We start from the raw sequence: 16,143 nt of genomic DNA, 5'->3' as shown, positions 1-16,143 counted from the left end.
ATTCCACATATAAATGAAATCATCTGGCATTTGTCTTTCTTGGTCTAACTTATTTCACTTAGCACAATTCCCTGTAGGTCCATCCATGTTGTTGCAGATGGCAAGATTTCATTCTTTTTTTAAGGCTGAGTCATAGTCCATTGTATATATGCACCACTTCTTTATTCATTCATCTGTTGATGGACACTTAGGTTGCTTCCATATCTTGGCTATTGAAAATAATGCTGCAATAAACATATGTCTGTATAGGGTTCTTATGTTCTATTATTGAATGTCTTTCTTGCTTACCTGTGATCTGGTTTCCAAAGATCAGACCTGCCCTAATCAGCTGGAATACTCCTCTAGCATCTGCTATGTTGCTCTGTCAGATACCTGGTAAAAAGAAGGGTTAGGGAAGAGCCACACTTCCTAGTTCCTTAAATTCTCTCCTTGGATCAAGCTGCCAGGGTTTCTCAACTTCAGCAATAGGGACATTTTGAGCCATATAGTTCTATGTTATAGGGACCATTCTGTGCATTGTAGGATACTTAGTAACATCCCTGGCCTCTACACTTTAGATGCTGGTAGGACCATTCCTCCTCCTAACCAGGTGTGACAACCAAAAAGATCTCCAGACATTACCAAATATTTCCAGCCTGGGGAAGGAGGTGCAGAATTGCCTCTGGTTGAGAATCACTGAATTAGACCATTGGAAGGTCATATGCTTGCACCACTAAACGCTAGGCCCTCCAGGGATCACATTTACTGAGTTGTGCTTTAATGTTATATTGTTGGTATTTACTAAAGTTGCAACAGGAGAAAAAGAAGCATATAAAATTGGTTTCTCATTGTTTTGGTTAAATGAATATTGAGAATATCAGTTTTCCTTCAATAACTGGTTTTTCAAACTTTTTATTCTAAGAAATGAAATTCCTGTTTTATGGTAAATGTTTTCTCTTGGTGAATTGTGCACTTAGTGAGGTCTTCTATCCAATATCCTGGCTTGAGAGATGACCAGACCCCAAACCACAGGTTTGTCATATTCTTTAGCTCACTTATCTCATTGCCTGGATTCTTTCTAGGCCTACTTCATTTAAATATGTAAACTTTGTATCCTTGCACCATTTTTTTGGAGGGATATAGGCAAGAAATGCATCTCAATGTTGTAAAATATATTTTAGCAATATTTACTGAACCATCATTAAATATTATTTACTTCTTAATACTCATTTTAATGTAACCACTTTTTATTCTATAAGAGAAATTTTATATCAAAGACTTTATCTTTTGCTTTCTTTTCATTCCAACTACTGTCATTTGAAACAACTCAACTTGCCCCAGCTAGAAAGAACCACTTGCCTTATTGTGCCCTTCTCATCACATAGCCATTCTTTTCTTTCTCATTTGTATTTCACATCAATTTTTCTCATCTGAGTGAAGTGGTTGAAGTAACTGAGGATGATGAGCTGGTGTATGTGTGTGCTGGGGGCTGGGAGAAGAGAGGGGACCCTAATGAGAAAAGAGGTCAGGATAAAATAATTGCTTTCAAATGTATGATATCTAAGAAAGGAGTTAAACTTAATATTTGGAGCCCCAGGGGATCTGTGAAAAGTAGGGAAAGGGAAGAACTTTCTACTAAGTACATGTGTAGTTATGGAGGAGGCCACCTCTGCAGGTAGGGAGCCCAGACAGCTCACATTACAGTAGATTGAATAATCTCACTGCCTTAATTTTTTTTTCAAGTAAAAAGGGCAATACTTGTTCAATGTGGAATACTTGGAGCATGTAGAAAAGGAGAAAAAACTGACTAAAATCATCTGCAATTTCAATAACCAGAAGTAACTCCCATTAACAAGTTAGATCCAGTATAATTTTTTACAAATGCTGTTTTTTCCCTTTAAAATTGAGACCATATTTATTAAAACCTAGCTGCTTATCTTGCTTGACAATATATTCAGAACCACCATTTATTAGGGTGAGGGGATTAAGCAGTACAAATTGGTAGTTGTAGAATAGCCACAGAGATGTGGATTACAGCACGGAGAGTATAGTCAATAATGTTGAGACAACTGGGTTTGGGCCGGGTGAGTCAGCAGGGGAAGGGGGAGGTTAGAGTGGATAGTTTTTCAGCTACTTTGCTGTACATCTGAAACTTTCTACTAAGTAGATGTGTAGTTATGGAGGAGGCCACCTCTGCAGGTAGGGAGCCCAGGTATGGAATGGTATTGAATGTAAACGGTAATTGAAAAATAAAATAAAATAATATAAAATTTAAAAAACCCACCATTTATTAAAAATGGTTAAGGATATATATACAATGAAATATCATGCAGGAATAAAAAACAATGAAATCTTGCCATTTGCAACAACATGGATTGCCCTAAAAGGCGTTGTGCTAAGTGAAATAAGTCAGGCAGAGAAAGACAAACATAGTATAGTTTCACTTATATGCGGAATCTACAAACAAAACAAACAAAAACAGACTCTTAGAAAACAGAGACTAAAAGTATGGTCATCAGAAGGAAGGGGGAGAGGATGGGTGAAAGGGGAAGGGGAATATAATTAATAATATTGTGATAAGTTTACATGATGACAGATGCTTAGTAGAATTAATGGGGTGATCACATTGTAAAGTATAAAAATGCTGAGTCACTATATTGCATACCTGAAACTAATATAACCAATATAAAATAGTATACCAACTATACTTAAATAAAAAATAATTTAAATTATTTAAATTAAAACAAAACAACACCATTTATTAAAAATTGTTAAGGATTTGCCTGGCCAGGCGTGGCTCAGTGGTTGAGCGTTGACCTGGGATCCAGGCGATCAGGGTTCGATTCCTGGTCAGGGCACATGCCCAGTTGTGGGCTTGATCAATGACTCTCTCATCATTGATGTTTCTGTCTGTCTCTCTTCCTCTCCTTTCCTCTCTCTGAAATCAATAAAGGTATATTTTTAAAATTAAAAAAAAAATTGTTAAGGATTTAACATTATGTGTTTTAATTGGGATTTCTTCTATGATTTCATGCTTTAGATGTTCTTCCCAATTCTGTGATTTGGGAATGTTTCCCTAAATTTTCTTGTAGTTTGAAAATGATTTTATTGTTACATCTATCCCTTTAATCCATCTAGAATCAATGTTTAAAATAAAGTATGAGATGAGGATCTAATCTTACTATTTTCTAATCATAGTGAATTGTCTAAATTCATATCTTTTAAATTTTAAGTTACTTGCCTATCTCTGCTTATAGTATCAGCACAGACTGTTCTCAGATGTGTATAATGGCAGCTGGGTTAAAGGAACACTGAGTCACTCTAATATAAGATTAAAAGTGTGACAACATCTGCAACAAGCAAAATTACTAGACATGGTGATCCAGGCAGAGAACGAAGGAGACACAAGTGGGGACATTGACTATTTGGTCTCTACTTGAACAATTGCTATAAATAAATAATACATTAAAATCTCCATCAAGACATATACTTAGTGAGACCTAAAGATTATATATTTGGCCTTAGCTAGTTTTGCTCAGTGGTAGAGTCAGACTGCAGGCTGAAGGGTCCTGGACTGATTCCAGACAAGGGCACGTACCGCTTTCTCTCTCTCCCCCTTCCGCTCTCTTTGAAAAGCAATGGAAAAAATATCCTCTGGTGAGGGTTAAAAAAAGAATGTATATTTTCTTTTAATGTCACCCCTGGTCATAGGATTATGGATTATTTTTATTTTTCTTCTTCTGTTCCAGAAGTTCTAAAGTTTTCATATATACTACATTCAATCATTATTTAAGTGAACACACCAACACACACACATACAATGTTTCAGGGACAGCAAATGAGAGAAAAAAATAGCAAAGGAAACCCAGACCCTGAAGGTGGAGGTGGGTGTTCCTAGACTGACAGCTTGAGTGTTGGCTGCCTTGGGTCATTTGCTGATAGAGGCCACAGATAGAAGCACCATCTTTTTCCTCTGCCCAACAGCCGGGCAGTCCCAGAGCTGGGCCTCCCAGAGCACAGGGCTGGAGTCTTTTCTAGGAATGAGATTTGTGGGTTTTCCTTTTCTTCATGGTTTTCTAAGTATCAAATTTTTTGACTCTCCTGATTTTCTCCCTCCCAGTGGTTCCCAAATGTGTCAGGGAGAGGGGGCTTCTGGGCCAACATGTGGACACTGGGCGACCAGGCTCTGGTGGCTTTGTTCTCTAGCCATCAGCCTCTCCATGACTTCTCTCCCTCCAGGCGGTTCTTCAAGGACATGCCCCACAACGCACTTGACAAAAAGTCCAACTTCGAGCTCCTGGAGTAAGTTCTGAGACCTGCCCCTGCCTCTCCTCCCTTCTTGCTGCCCTGCTTTTCCTATTCACCCTCTATTCCACTCATCCCCAGACCAGAGCCAGGCAGGACCCATCTCCCCAGTCCTTGAGCCGTCTCACCTCTCCCCAGTTGGCCAGAAGTCCTGCACTGAGGGAGAGGGGTAGTCAAATGATGCTTTTCTTCTTCTTTTAGGAAGGAAGTAGGGCTTGACCTGTTTTTCCCAAAGCAGATGCAGGAGAACTTAAAGGTACGTGAGTAAGGGGTCCAGAAAGACCCCCTTTGTGCTGGTTCCCAGGACTAGAGCTAAAGGTATAGGGCTGGGGATACAGCCAGGGTGTCTGTGCCACCTTGGGCCATCAGGACATAGGACCATGAAATGTATCCAGTGGACCCTTTCCATGGGAATCAGGAAAGCTGGCTCTAATTCCACATCAGAGGTCAGTTAGCTGTGTGGCCTCAGCACTGGGGACACTGCTTCCCTTGCCTCCCTCCCAGGGCTGTGGTGAGCTTCTCTTAAGACGACAGGTGTGAGCTCTAAGTAAGACATCGTCACTGCCCTCACAGCAGAGGCCTGGGGACCATCCTACAGCAGCAGGCAGGCTCTCAGTGAGATCCTAAGGGGAGGAACCAGAGCTTGGAGGAGCCTGCTCACCCCTGCCCACCTCCCCCCAGCCCAAGCAGTTCCGGAAGATGATCCAGCAGACATTCCAGCAGTATGCCTCGCTCAGGGAGGAGGAGTGCGTCATGAAGTTCTTCAACACTCTTGCCGGCTTTGCCAACATTGACCAGGAGACCTATCGCTGTGAACTCATTGTAATTCTCTCCTTGACCTGAATTCCAGGCCTCTTGGGAAAGGGAGCCAGGAGGCCATCAAGGGGGGCAGAGAAGGGGCTTTGCTTGCTTGTACTGACCTGCTCTAAAATGCAACTAACATTAATCTACTTGCCTCAGGAACTGAAATCTTGGCTCCAACTCTGGGAAGTGGGCAGGGTTTGGGGAGGGGGATAATCTGTGTGGCAGGAATTTGCAGTGGAAGGAGTTGGAGTGGCCCAAGAGACAGGAGCCTGTGTCTAGCTTAGTGGACCTTTTTCAGATTTCTGAAATGTGAGCAGGGCATGGCTTGGGCAGCAGTTCACTCTCTCCTTTTATTTCAGCAAGGATGGAACATCACTGTGGACCTGGTCATTGGCCCTAAAGGCATCCGCCAGCTGACAAGTCAAGATGCAAAGGTAGAGAGAGATTAGGGGCATGCCCCACCCAGCGCCAGGCTGAGCTGTCTTCCCTCTCTGCTGGCTCCTACCCCATCCATTCTTCCTGCCCCATTGCTGGAAGCAGAGAGGTCCTTGGTATGAGCAGCTGTAGGGAGAATGTTTGGCATAACAGCATGGGGATGATGGTTCATTTTCCCCCTGTGACTATTCCTTGCACAGAGGCTGAGAGGCAGGGATGGTTTGGGGGTGCAGAGCAGACGAAAGGGCACTATTACTGCTTTTCTGGCTCAGATACAAGAGTTACTCTTTCAGTGGCAAGATGGGGCCATCACTCCTGTGGGAGTCAGAAGACCTGGGTCCAGTCCTGGCTCTACCACCAACTTGGCATATGAACTTGGGCAAGTCCTGGCTTTCTCCAGACTCATGTTCTTTTCTGCAAAATTAGGGGCTTAGACTAGATGATCATTCCAGTCTTAATAGTCATGATTCTCTCTTCATCCCCGTGAGACACTCCCAGATTCCACTTTTTCTTTGTGTACCCCCTTACTGACCAATATCCATGGCCTGATCCCAGGAGTGAGATGGTCTGAAGTCCCCCCCACCCCCATCCTTTCCCACAGCCCACCTGCCTGGCTGAGTTCAAGCAGATCAAGTCCATCAGGTGCGTCCTGCTGGAGGAGGGCCAGGCAGTATTGCAGTTGGACATCGAAGGTGCCCCCCAGGTGAGCATCTCTGGGAACCTGGAAGCTCTGAAACAAGGGAGTACAAGTGCAAGCTGGGTGTTCTTGTGCAGGTGGTCAGAAAGCTAGGGATCCTCTTGTTAAGAAAACTGCACCTAGTTCTTAGTCAAGGTACCAGGATGATGATACATTATACGGAAGATATCTCAGGCAGCAAAGCTGATTAAAGTGTCAAGAAAAAAGTTGGGGGAGTTTATTTTGGGGGTGAGGAGGGAATAAAGGTGACCAGAAGTCAAGGTCCTAATCAGAGGCCTAATTTTGAACAAGCGAACAATGACTCCGAATCAAGACCTCAATGACCGGGGGTTTTTTGTAGGTAGGAGAATCAGAAAGACCTTAGAATCTCCTCTCATTTATATCTCTCCTCTCATTCATCTATCCCCTGCCTCCCTCCCTCCCTCTTCTGTTTCTACTCTTGCATATTTTATACCTATGTTACAAGGCATTGTGAGACCAAAGTAAGTCAGACCTGGAACTGGCCTTCCTAGCGGTTAAGGCAATCAGTTTGGAGGAATGACAAGAGTGCCCCCTGGTGGCTGTGGGGAATGCAAGCCAAGCCCCAGGAGAGGCATGGATGGAGTCCAGCCGGGGGTGGATGGCAGGAGTGTGCAGTTTCTTCTCCTTTCCTGTGAGGTAGACTCCTGCCAAGTCTCTGGGGTCTCATGCTTAGCTGGTCTCTTCTCTGCAGTCCTTGTCCATCAAAACCTCCTCTCTGGCAGAAGCCGAGAACATGGCTGACCTCATAGATGGTTACAGCCGGCTGCAGGTGGAGAACAGAGCCTCTCTCATCATTCATCCCAAGAAAGGTGAGTTTCCACTTACAGGCAAACTGGCCAATGGGCAGCTAGCAGCACAACTGAGCCTAGCCGCCTCCCTGTCTAGCCCAGCCCCATTCCCTCCTCCATTCCCCCTCCCCTATCCCCCCTCCAGCAGGGGAAGCTAAGCCATTGACCAATATGTGAATAAAGTGGCTTTGATACTGTGTGGAAGTGCTTACCCAGCCCCTCAGGAGTTGCCTGTAGTCGCATTCTGGGTCCCAAGCTATAGGCCCTGACCCACTGGTCAGTGGTGGCCTGGAAGCCAGCTTCTGGAGGAAAGGTGTTGGTAGCCCCAGAAAGGTTGAAGCTATTGCTAGAACCTGGCTGGTCCCTCTCTTGTAGGAAAGGGTGGGCCAAGGAGAGGGTGTCTCTGCTTTAGAATTTGATTGGGAAGCAGGGGGGTCTGGGCTGGAACTTGTGGATGGTAGGAGGAAGCCTAATAAGTTCTTCTACAAAGATGATTCCAATTCAGGCCAAAGGCTATCCAGCTCCCACTCAGACTTTCAAAGAGCACGGAATGGTGGGGAAAGGTCTCCCTTGTGTTGGCTCACAGGAGCAGTGAGGTCAGCCATCCACCCAGGACCCTGTGTCTCTGGCTCCAGCTCCTTTTCTTCCTCCCCTCTTCCCAGATGGTGAGAAGCGGAACAGCCTGCCCCAGATCCCTGTGCTGTGAGTACAACCAGATGGCTGGGAACAGGCCCTGCACTCAGCCTGTCTTTCCTGGAGAAGGCAGACCAAACAGGAGCCTCCAGCCCCATGGTTTCTGGGCCCCAGGGGAGAATGCTGGAACCTCAGCATCTCACAAATGGTGATTTTTGTGGCGATTTTTTTTTTTTTAAATCCTCACCTGAGGATATTTTTCAGAGAGTGGAAGGGAGAGAGAAGAAAAACATCAATGTGAAAGAGACACATTAATTGGTTGCTTCCTGCATGCACCCCAGGGCTGGGGATCGAGCCTTCAACCAAGGTACATGCCCATGCCCTTGGCTGGAATCAAACCCGGGACCCTTCAGTCCACGGGCCGATACTCTAACCACTGAGCAAAACTGGCTAGGGCCACAAGTGGGGTTTTTTTGCCAGTAAATTTCTCCCAGTAAATTCTTGCAAGAATTTCTAATGTCTCTGCTCTAATGCCACCTGGTATCTAATCCTAGGGGATGTTGCTGCTGTCCCTTCCCTCCTACCACCTGGAAGCCTGAACCATGCTCCCAGGTTATTGCCATCAGGACAGGCTGGTTCTCTAGGCAGGCAGTGGGCACAGTGCAGCTGGTCCTCCAGGCAGGATGGTAGGAGAGGGTAGGCCAAGATTGCCTCAGGGGAGCATTGCCAGGCTCTGAGCTTACTTGGCTTCTGCCCTCTCATCTCCTCCTACAGAAGCCTGGAGGCTCGGCGGTCCCAGCTCTCAGAAAGCTGCAGCATAGGTAAGCCTGTCTGTGTGCTGTCATTGCCTGAGCCCAGAGCCTCTCTTCTACCCGCTCTTGTGACATTGTTAGGGATTCCTTCAAAATTACAGAAAAATGTGCTTCCCCTATAATGTCTCAATGATGTCTTAAAATATCAATCTTAATAGCTCACATGTTTTGCATAGTTAGTATGTGGCACCATGTCTGTCTTAGTCAGCTCAGGCTGCCATAACAAAAAACCACAGACCAGTGGCTTAATCAACAGACATTTATTTCTCACAGTTCTGGAGGCTGGAAGTCTAAGGCCAAAGTCCCAGCAAGATCAGGTCCTCGTAGGGACTCTCTTCCTGGTGTGCAGACAGCTGCCTTCTCTCTGTGTCCTCACACTGTGGAGAGATGGAGAACTCTGCTCTCTTTCTCTTCTTATATGGACATTATTCCCATCATGGGGGCTCCACCCTCATGACCTCATCTAAACCTAATCAGCCCAAAGGCCCCATCTCCAAATGCCATCACACTGGGGGGTCAGGGCTTCAACATATGAATTGAGGGGAGGGGAGGAGGTCACAAACATTCAATCCATAACGGTGTTAAATACATAATAGGTATTATTTATTTGATTTTAGGACATTCCCTAGAAAGGTTCAGTTTACAGTAAAGGAAACTGAGATTAGGGAGACTAACCAACTTGCTCTAAAATAATGCAGCCGGGTAGTAGCAAGCAGGGACTCCAGCAAGGTACCCTGGGCTCTGTGGACACTCTAAAACCTGCCACTGGAGCCTGGTTCTTGCCTAGCTCCTCCCTTCTCCCCTCTCCCCTCCCAGTGATGTCAGCCTTGGTTCCACTGGCTTGACACGGGAACCACACATCTGGTTCCCCGTGGTGCCCTCAGAGGGCATGTTACCCATGGGATGTCCTTTTCCTGTCATTGCAGAATCAGACATCTACGCTGAGATTCCTGACGAGACTCTGCGAAGGCCAGGAGGTAGTTTCTTGACCCTACCCCACTGGCCACAGCCAGGGCCCTGTGAAGTGACATTGTAGGGACACATGTGACACCACAGGGGGACTTTCTTTTTTTGTTTGTCCTTTCCCATATGTGATTCAGACAGGGACAACCTGAGTGAGGCACCTTTGATTTGAAAGCCAAGATCATTCTTTTATCTCCACACTGTTGCCCTTCATGTGCCTGTGGTGGTGTGGGGATCCTAAGAACGAGGACATGGGACCAGCTTTCACAGGGTCTGAGACAACAGAACATTCTAGAGCCCCTTTCGCAGCCCAGCCCCTGGTTCTTGGCTGAGGTGTTGGGCGGGGGGATCTGGTTACGCCTGAGCAGAAGGGGAGCAGCCTGGCATTACAACCTGTGGACACGCAGATCCCCGGGTGTCAGCCGTTTCTGAACTCTGAGACTCTGCTTTGTCCCTGTGCGCAGGCTCACAGTATGGCATCGCCCGGGAAGATGTGGTTCTGAACTGTATTCTTGGGGAAGGCTTTTTTGGGGAGGTCTACGAAGGTGTCTACACAAACCATGTGAGTTCCGGTTCTTCCCTGACATTCCCCTTCCACTTTCTGTGGGATGAGGGAGAAGCACGAATCTTGCAGGGCTGGGGGCAGCGGTCAGGATGGGTGCGTCTCACGGACTTGGCGTTCTCGGTATTTATGAAATACCCAGGGAGTGATGGAAACAAGAGTCATTTCCAAGAATGGCAGTGCCAGGGATGAAAATAGAGGCAGCCCCAGGAGAGGGGCGACCGACTCTTGGTGGAAGAATACAAACAGGGCGGCGTGATAACATACAGTCTTGGCAAAAGGAAGGGCGAATCTGAGGCGGGAGGAGTGGTGAGGCCGCGACAGGGCAGCACAGGGTCGGTGGTTGTCCTTCCATCAGGCCAGGGAAAGGGCCGAGCTGAAGGAACAGAGCAGGAAAAATGTGAAAACTAACAATAATAGAGAGAGACTTGGACACGGTATCTGATGATGGCCTTGCACGTGCTCCACACATACCCGCTAACCTTGGGCTGATCCCCTGGCCCCTCAGCCTCTGTTTCCTCATCTGCACAGCCAGGGACTCGAGTTACCTGATCGAGAAAGTCCTTTCCAGTCCCAACACACCCTGATCAAGAAGAAAGGGAAGAGGGAGGAGAGGAAGGGCAGAGAAGAGAGGAGAAGGGGAGAGAAGAGGAAGAAGGGGAAGAATGTGCTATGCAGAGACCCAGAGGCCACTTGTCGCCTGCCTTCCCTCGGCTGGCAGTGAAGCTTGTGGGAAGATATGGTGACACCGGGGAGAGACACTTTCCTTTGGGCACTGGGCTGGACCGAGGGGCCCTGAACTCACTCTCGTTGCAGAAAGGGGAGAAAATCAACGTAGCTGTGAAGACCTGCAAGAAAGACTGCACCCAGGACAACAAGGAGAAGTTCATGAGTGAGGCAGGTAGGTGTCCGCTGAGCAGGGACACAGCCCCCATGAGGTGACACAGACCTCCAGAGGAGAGAAGGGCCTGGAATTCAGGAAGGGGGTGATGTGAGCAGTGCTGGGACCCACAGGAGAGGAGGGGTATCCCTCCCCATTTCTCCCAGTTGGGACAGCAAAGCATGTTTCTCACATTGGACCTTAGAGCCCCACTGGCCCATCCCTCTCACCCCCAATTTCAGTGATCATGAAGAATCTGGACCACCCGCATATTGTGAAGCTGATAGGCATCATCGAAGAGGAGCCCACCTGGATCATAATGGAACTGTATTCCTATGGGGAGGTGAGCTGGCAGTAGAGGAACACTGTGATAACGGCTGTGCCACAGCTGAGCAGGGTGGCATGCATTACGAGGGGCCCTTAACACCCAGCTTCCTGCCTTCTGTATTCAGCTACACAACCCAGAGACCATTAGTAGAGGAAATCGCTGGAACCTCTTGCCAGCCTGGGTTTGCCCCCTGCCTCCTCACCTGCGGCCTGGCTCCCTGGCCCACACTGAGGGCATGCCCAGGTCTTGATGTCACCTTCCCTCTTCCGGCAGCTGGGCCACTACCTGGAGCGGAACAAGAACTCCCTGAAGGTGCTCACTCTCGTCCTGTACGCGCTGCAGATTTGTAAGGCCATGGCCTACCTGGAGAGCATCAACTGTGTCCACAGGTGCAGCTGGGTGGAAGCCAGGCCCCTTGATCTGATCCTGGAGTTTGGGGTAAAGCGGGGCCTTGGTGTCACACAGGCCAGAGTCAAAACCCCAGCTTTGGTCCTGTCTAATATGACAACTTGAGCACTTCTATGAACCTGTTTATTCATCTGATAAGTGGAAATAGGGATATGTACTCACAGGATTGTTATTAGGGGTGATTCTAAAGTCCTAGGTATCTGATTGTAACTCGGTGCATTCTAACGAGCTTCCCTGTGGGTTCAAGGAAACCGCTTCCTGCTTGCTCCCCTCCCTCTGGCCCATTTTGAAGCACGGGGCGCAGGCAAGAGGGACTGAGCTAGGGCAGCGCTGAGAAGATCCTAGGGTCTGGGCCCTTTCAGCCAGAGTGGCTGGCACTGCCCAGCACCCCCTAGGCTACCAAGTCCAGTCTTCCCTCTGTGAAGCTAGCCCCTTCTCCTCCTGGCTTTGTTCCCGCTCCCTGAAAGGAAACAGAGGGACACTCTCAGAGCACTAAGCTATATGGGTGAATTCTTCAATCCAACCCCACTGATGTCAGCTGTGTGGGCTTGTGAGGGATATTATACAAAGCAGTGCTGGGCATATAAGCATTCATTCATTCACTCATCCAACAAACATTATGGAACTCTCACCCTGTGCCTCCAGGTGCTCTCCTAGGCCCTGGGATAGGTCATTATCAAAGGAGACAAAAATCCCTTTCTTACGGAGCTTATCGTCCAGCGTGATGGTAAAATGAGGCAGAAACAGTCATGGGGTGAAGATGGTGGGATAACAGACTTGTTTCCTTTGTTTGTGTGACATCTTTTCATTAATAAAGACAAATGACAGGGAGGGAGCCTGCAGAAGCAGGCAGAACAGTTTGGGGTTAGAAGTGATGCAGAGAAGGTGAGAGCCCAGCTCGGGAGTTAGGTTGACGCCTTTCCCACCAGTAACCTTCTGGGCAAGTTCCTCCAGCTCTCCGCGCCAGGTGGTTGCGAGGCTGTCTGTATTGTGACTCTGGTGTATAAAACCCTGGGTTGGGCCTGGCTATCCTGTGCTGCATCGAAGTTAGCTATGAGCTGCGGCTCCTCTGAGCCTAACAGAAGCCTCACAGTACTATGCGATTGCAGAATGAGGTGAGAATAATTGTGACCAGGAAAGTTGTCACAGTTCTTTCTTTGATGATAAGCAGAGTGACAGCGTCCATGGCAGAGGGGACAATATAGTCAACAGGACAGAAGAGTATAGGGAGCAAGTCCTGGGAACCCGAAGCAGGCTTCATGTTGGAGACACATTGGAAAGGGTGATGGGAGCTAAAGCTCAATGGTGCGATGAAAGGATGTGACAGGGGGCCTGGTGTGTGGCAGGGATTGGAGGGCCACCCAGGCTCCCACCTGAGCTGGGCTTCAACAAGGTGACTCAGTGGGTCAGGGAAGTGCTGACGGATAGGAGCTGCCTGACTCGGCTCCGGAGGCCAGGTCCCTGGGCAGCACTCTCCTTTGTCTCTCTATTCATCTGTCTGTCTGTCTCTCTGAAGCATCCTGAACCGCCTTACCCTTGTCTTCATACCCCTCTTCCAGGGACATTGCTGTCCGAAACATCCTGGTGGCCTCCACCGAGTGTGTGAAGCTGGGGGACTTCGGCCTCTCCCGCTACATTGAGGATGAAGACTACTACAAAGGTGACGGGCGCCCCTGCCTCTGCTTTGCCCCCGAGGGGTCGCTGGAGCCAAAGTCAGAAAAAAAGGCTATGGTCAAGGATCTATAGGTCCTTGGGTCTCCAGAGGATAGGTTATATTTTTAGATAATTCTGGGTCTTTCTTCCCTAACTATCTCTTGAAACCTCTATGTCCACCCAAAGCCTCTGTGACTCGTCTACCCATCAAGTGGATGTCGCCTGAGTCCATTAACTTCCGCCGCTTCACCACGGCCAGTGACGTCTGGATGTTTGGTGAGCTGAATTTCGGGAGGGTGTGGGAAAGGGTTTCTAGTCTCACCTTCATGACCAGGCGAAGAGGAGAGCAGGGGTCTGGCCCCCCACTGCTGGGCTGCAGGGTTCTGTTTGGCTGTGGCCGCTGTTAAGTGTGAGAAGTGAGAGGCTGGTGGTGGGTCAGGGTGTTAGGGGCTGAGGGCCGGCCTGGGCAGTGTTGGTTAGTCTTCCTGGGAAGGCTCTTGAGAGGAGTGTGTACTCCACCGGCCAGCCCCAGGGACGAGTGTGGGGCACCACGGAGGGGTCCTCAAAGGCAAACTCTTGAGGTTTGTTCAAAGAAGGAGGTGCAGGGAGGAGAGAACGAAACCCGGTGGTAGACAGCCCCCTGAAGAGCACATGGCCTCATAGATTACCCCTCTCAGTTCTCCACAGCCAGCCAGGGAGATCTCATTGTTATTATTTCCAGTTTCCAGATAAGGAAGTTGAGGCTCAGGTGGGTCAGGGGTTTCCCCTTGATCCCACAGGCAGCAAGTATTGGCTTCAAATCCCATGATGGGGGCTTCACCCCTTCCTAAGAGAAGGCACCAGTGGTCCCAATGACGTGCCTTTGACTGCCCCACCCCCACCCTCACAAAACCCCAATAGCTGCATGTGGAGGGGACATAGAGAAGGGGACCTTAGTTCACTTACAGATGCAGGTGACTGGTCCCTCGGCGACCACCATGGTGAATAAAATTCTAGGGACCTTCAAGGTGGAGGAGAGGGAACACGGGAGCCCCTCCTGGCAGGGACCGAGAGCAGATTGCTCTGGTTGTTCCTGGAGGGGGTGGACTCCTCTCCAGCGGTGAGTCTCCCCTCAGCCCCAGCACAGGTCCGAAACCCTCTCCTCCTGCTCACAGCTGTGTGCATGTGGGAGATCCTGAGCTTTGGCAAGCAGCCCTTCTTCTGGCTGGAAAACAAGGATGTCATCGGGGTGCTCGAGAAGGGCGACCGGCTGCCCAAGCCTGACCTCTGCCCGCCTGTTCTCTACACCCTTATGACCCGATGCTGGGACTATGACCCCAGTGAGCGGCCCCGCTTCACCGAGCTTGCGTGCAGCCTCAGGTGAGCATGGAGCAGGGTGGGGGGGCTGTGGGCATGGGGTCCTGAGGGAGCCAGGCTTCTCTGCAGCACTTAGAGGTTTACAATGTACTTTCCTAAACACAAGACATGGCATCCTTGTTCCCACCCTGTGGATGAGAGAATCAGGTTCAGAGCTGGCGACTCACCTGAGGCAGTGACAAGTGGGGCTGGGATTTGCACCGGGGCCTCCCCTCTGACCTACACAGAGCCACGTGTCCAAGTGGAATTAGCCATCCTCCCAGCAAAAGCATGGAACCTTTGTTCCTCCCAGATTGCAGGGAAGAGAGTCAGTTTTGACTGTTTAGACAGTGGCCCAGGGGTCACCTCTCCCTTCTGAATGGAGCATCGGTGGCCCGAGGGTCTGATCCTTCTCAGGTGCCCAAGAGCCATCACGCCCAGGTACTGGGAGGTCCCTCGTGAAGGGTGCTATTGGAGTACATTTTAGAGGGTCTCCTTCCTTGGTGGCCCGCCTGACATCCTCCTCCTTGGGTGATCTGAGTTCTTTTGGCATCTTTTAAGCAGATTTTTCCTGTAAAGGGCCAGATAGTAAATATTTTGGGCTTCATAGGCCATGCAGTCTCTGCTGAAACTACTTAGCTCTGCCCTTGCAGTTTAAAGCAGCCGTGGGCAATATGTGGTGTAGCTGGGTTTCAATAAGACTTTATTTGTGGACACTGAAACGCTAATTTCATATAATTTTCAGGTATCATGAAATATTTTTTATTTTTATTTTTTCCAATCATTAAAACACTTAAAAACCATTCTTAGTTTGGGGCCATACAAAAATAGGTGGTGGCCAGACTTGGCCTGTGGGTGGTGTTTGCTGACTCCCCTTTAGGCAATCTAGTGCTTAGATAATGTTAAATGGTGCAACTTCAAACCCCATAGTCAACATGTTGGCATATTTTCAGGGCAAGAAATAGACCCTGGAAACCACCTGTGGGAGGCTCCCTGGGTGGGATGCTGGGAAGGCCCAGGCTGGGGCACTAGGAATGACACTGCTTGTAGGGGCAGGGGCAGCAATGCATGTGCAAGACTTCCAACTTAAAAGGCCTTTCCGTTCCTATCTCTTCATTGACACTCCCGATAAATTCTAAACTCATCTGTTGGCCCCTTATAAGAGAGATTTGGGAAACCAAAGGATTCCAGGAGAAAAGTATTTGAAAGATGTAACTTGAGAGAGGAAAAGCTCTGGGGTGATGGGGGGATCTTAATTCATTCTGGGGCCTGAGAACCAAGGTGCCTGTCCCTGGGCTGAGAAACACACCCATCAGAGGCCCTGGGCCAGCCCTCCCACTGTGGATGGAGTGAGGAGCTGACCTTTTCTGGTGTGGTCTGAAGGATACCCAAAGACCCCAATGACCCCAGGATACCTGCCCCAAGCCACAGCCTGGCAGTCCTCCATTAGAGTTAAGAAAGGATTTAATGAGTGTTTCCCAATCTTTTGGGGATAAGAAGGGCCCTTTTAATATCAAAGTTTGAGAATCCCTCCATGTAA

At 48.6% G+C, this 16,143-nt stretch overlaps 1 protein-coding gene across 7 annotated transcripts in view; it reads left to right on the top strand.

The window, feature by feature from the left end:
• Nucleotides 1–16,143, top strand: part of PTK2B (protein tyrosine kinase 2 beta) — a 118,208-nt gene that overhangs the window by 87,956 nt on the left and 14,109 nt on the right. For all 7 annotated transcript variants that reach the window (XM_081134670.1, XM_081134668.1, XM_081134671.1 and 4 more), the window contains exons 6-21: nucleotides 4,219–4,281; nucleotides 4,486–4,540; nucleotides 4,966–5,106; nucleotides 5,448–5,522; nucleotides 6,125–6,226; nucleotides 6,933–7,050; nucleotides 7,692–7,731; nucleotides 8,437–8,483; nucleotides 9,401–9,451; nucleotides 9,902–9,999; nucleotides 10,816–10,900; nucleotides 11,122–11,222; nucleotides 11,481–11,596; nucleotides 13,175–13,275; nucleotides 13,455–13,544; nucleotides 14,423–14,627. In XM_081134670.1, the coding sequence (XP_080990796.1) occupies nucleotides 4,219–4,281; nucleotides 4,486–4,540; nucleotides 4,966–5,106; nucleotides 5,448–5,522; nucleotides 6,125–6,226; nucleotides 6,933–7,050; nucleotides 7,692–7,731; nucleotides 8,437–8,483; nucleotides 9,401–9,451; nucleotides 9,902–9,999; nucleotides 10,816–10,900; nucleotides 11,122–11,222; nucleotides 11,481–11,596; nucleotides 13,175–13,275; nucleotides 13,455–13,544; nucleotides 14,423–14,627 (1,488 nt within the window). The remainder of the gene's footprint in view (nucleotides 1–4,218; nucleotides 4,282–4,485; nucleotides 4,541–4,965; nucleotides 5,107–5,447; nucleotides 5,523–6,124; nucleotides 6,227–6,932; nucleotides 7,051–7,691; nucleotides 7,732–8,436; nucleotides 8,484–9,400; nucleotides 9,452–9,901; nucleotides 10,000–10,815; nucleotides 10,901–11,121; nucleotides 11,223–11,480; nucleotides 11,597–13,174; nucleotides 13,276–13,454; nucleotides 13,545–14,422; nucleotides 14,628–16,143) is intronic.

The sequence above is a fragment of the Miniopterus schreibersii genome (assembly GCF_964146895.1).
Source record: "Miniopterus schreibersii genome assembly, chromosome: 4".
In the NCBI taxonomy this organism is placed as follows: domain Eukaryota; kingdom Metazoa; phylum Chordata; class Mammalia; order Chiroptera; family Miniopteridae; genus Miniopterus; species Miniopterus schreibersii.
This window is presented reverse-complemented; position numbering and strand designations above follow the sequence as displayed.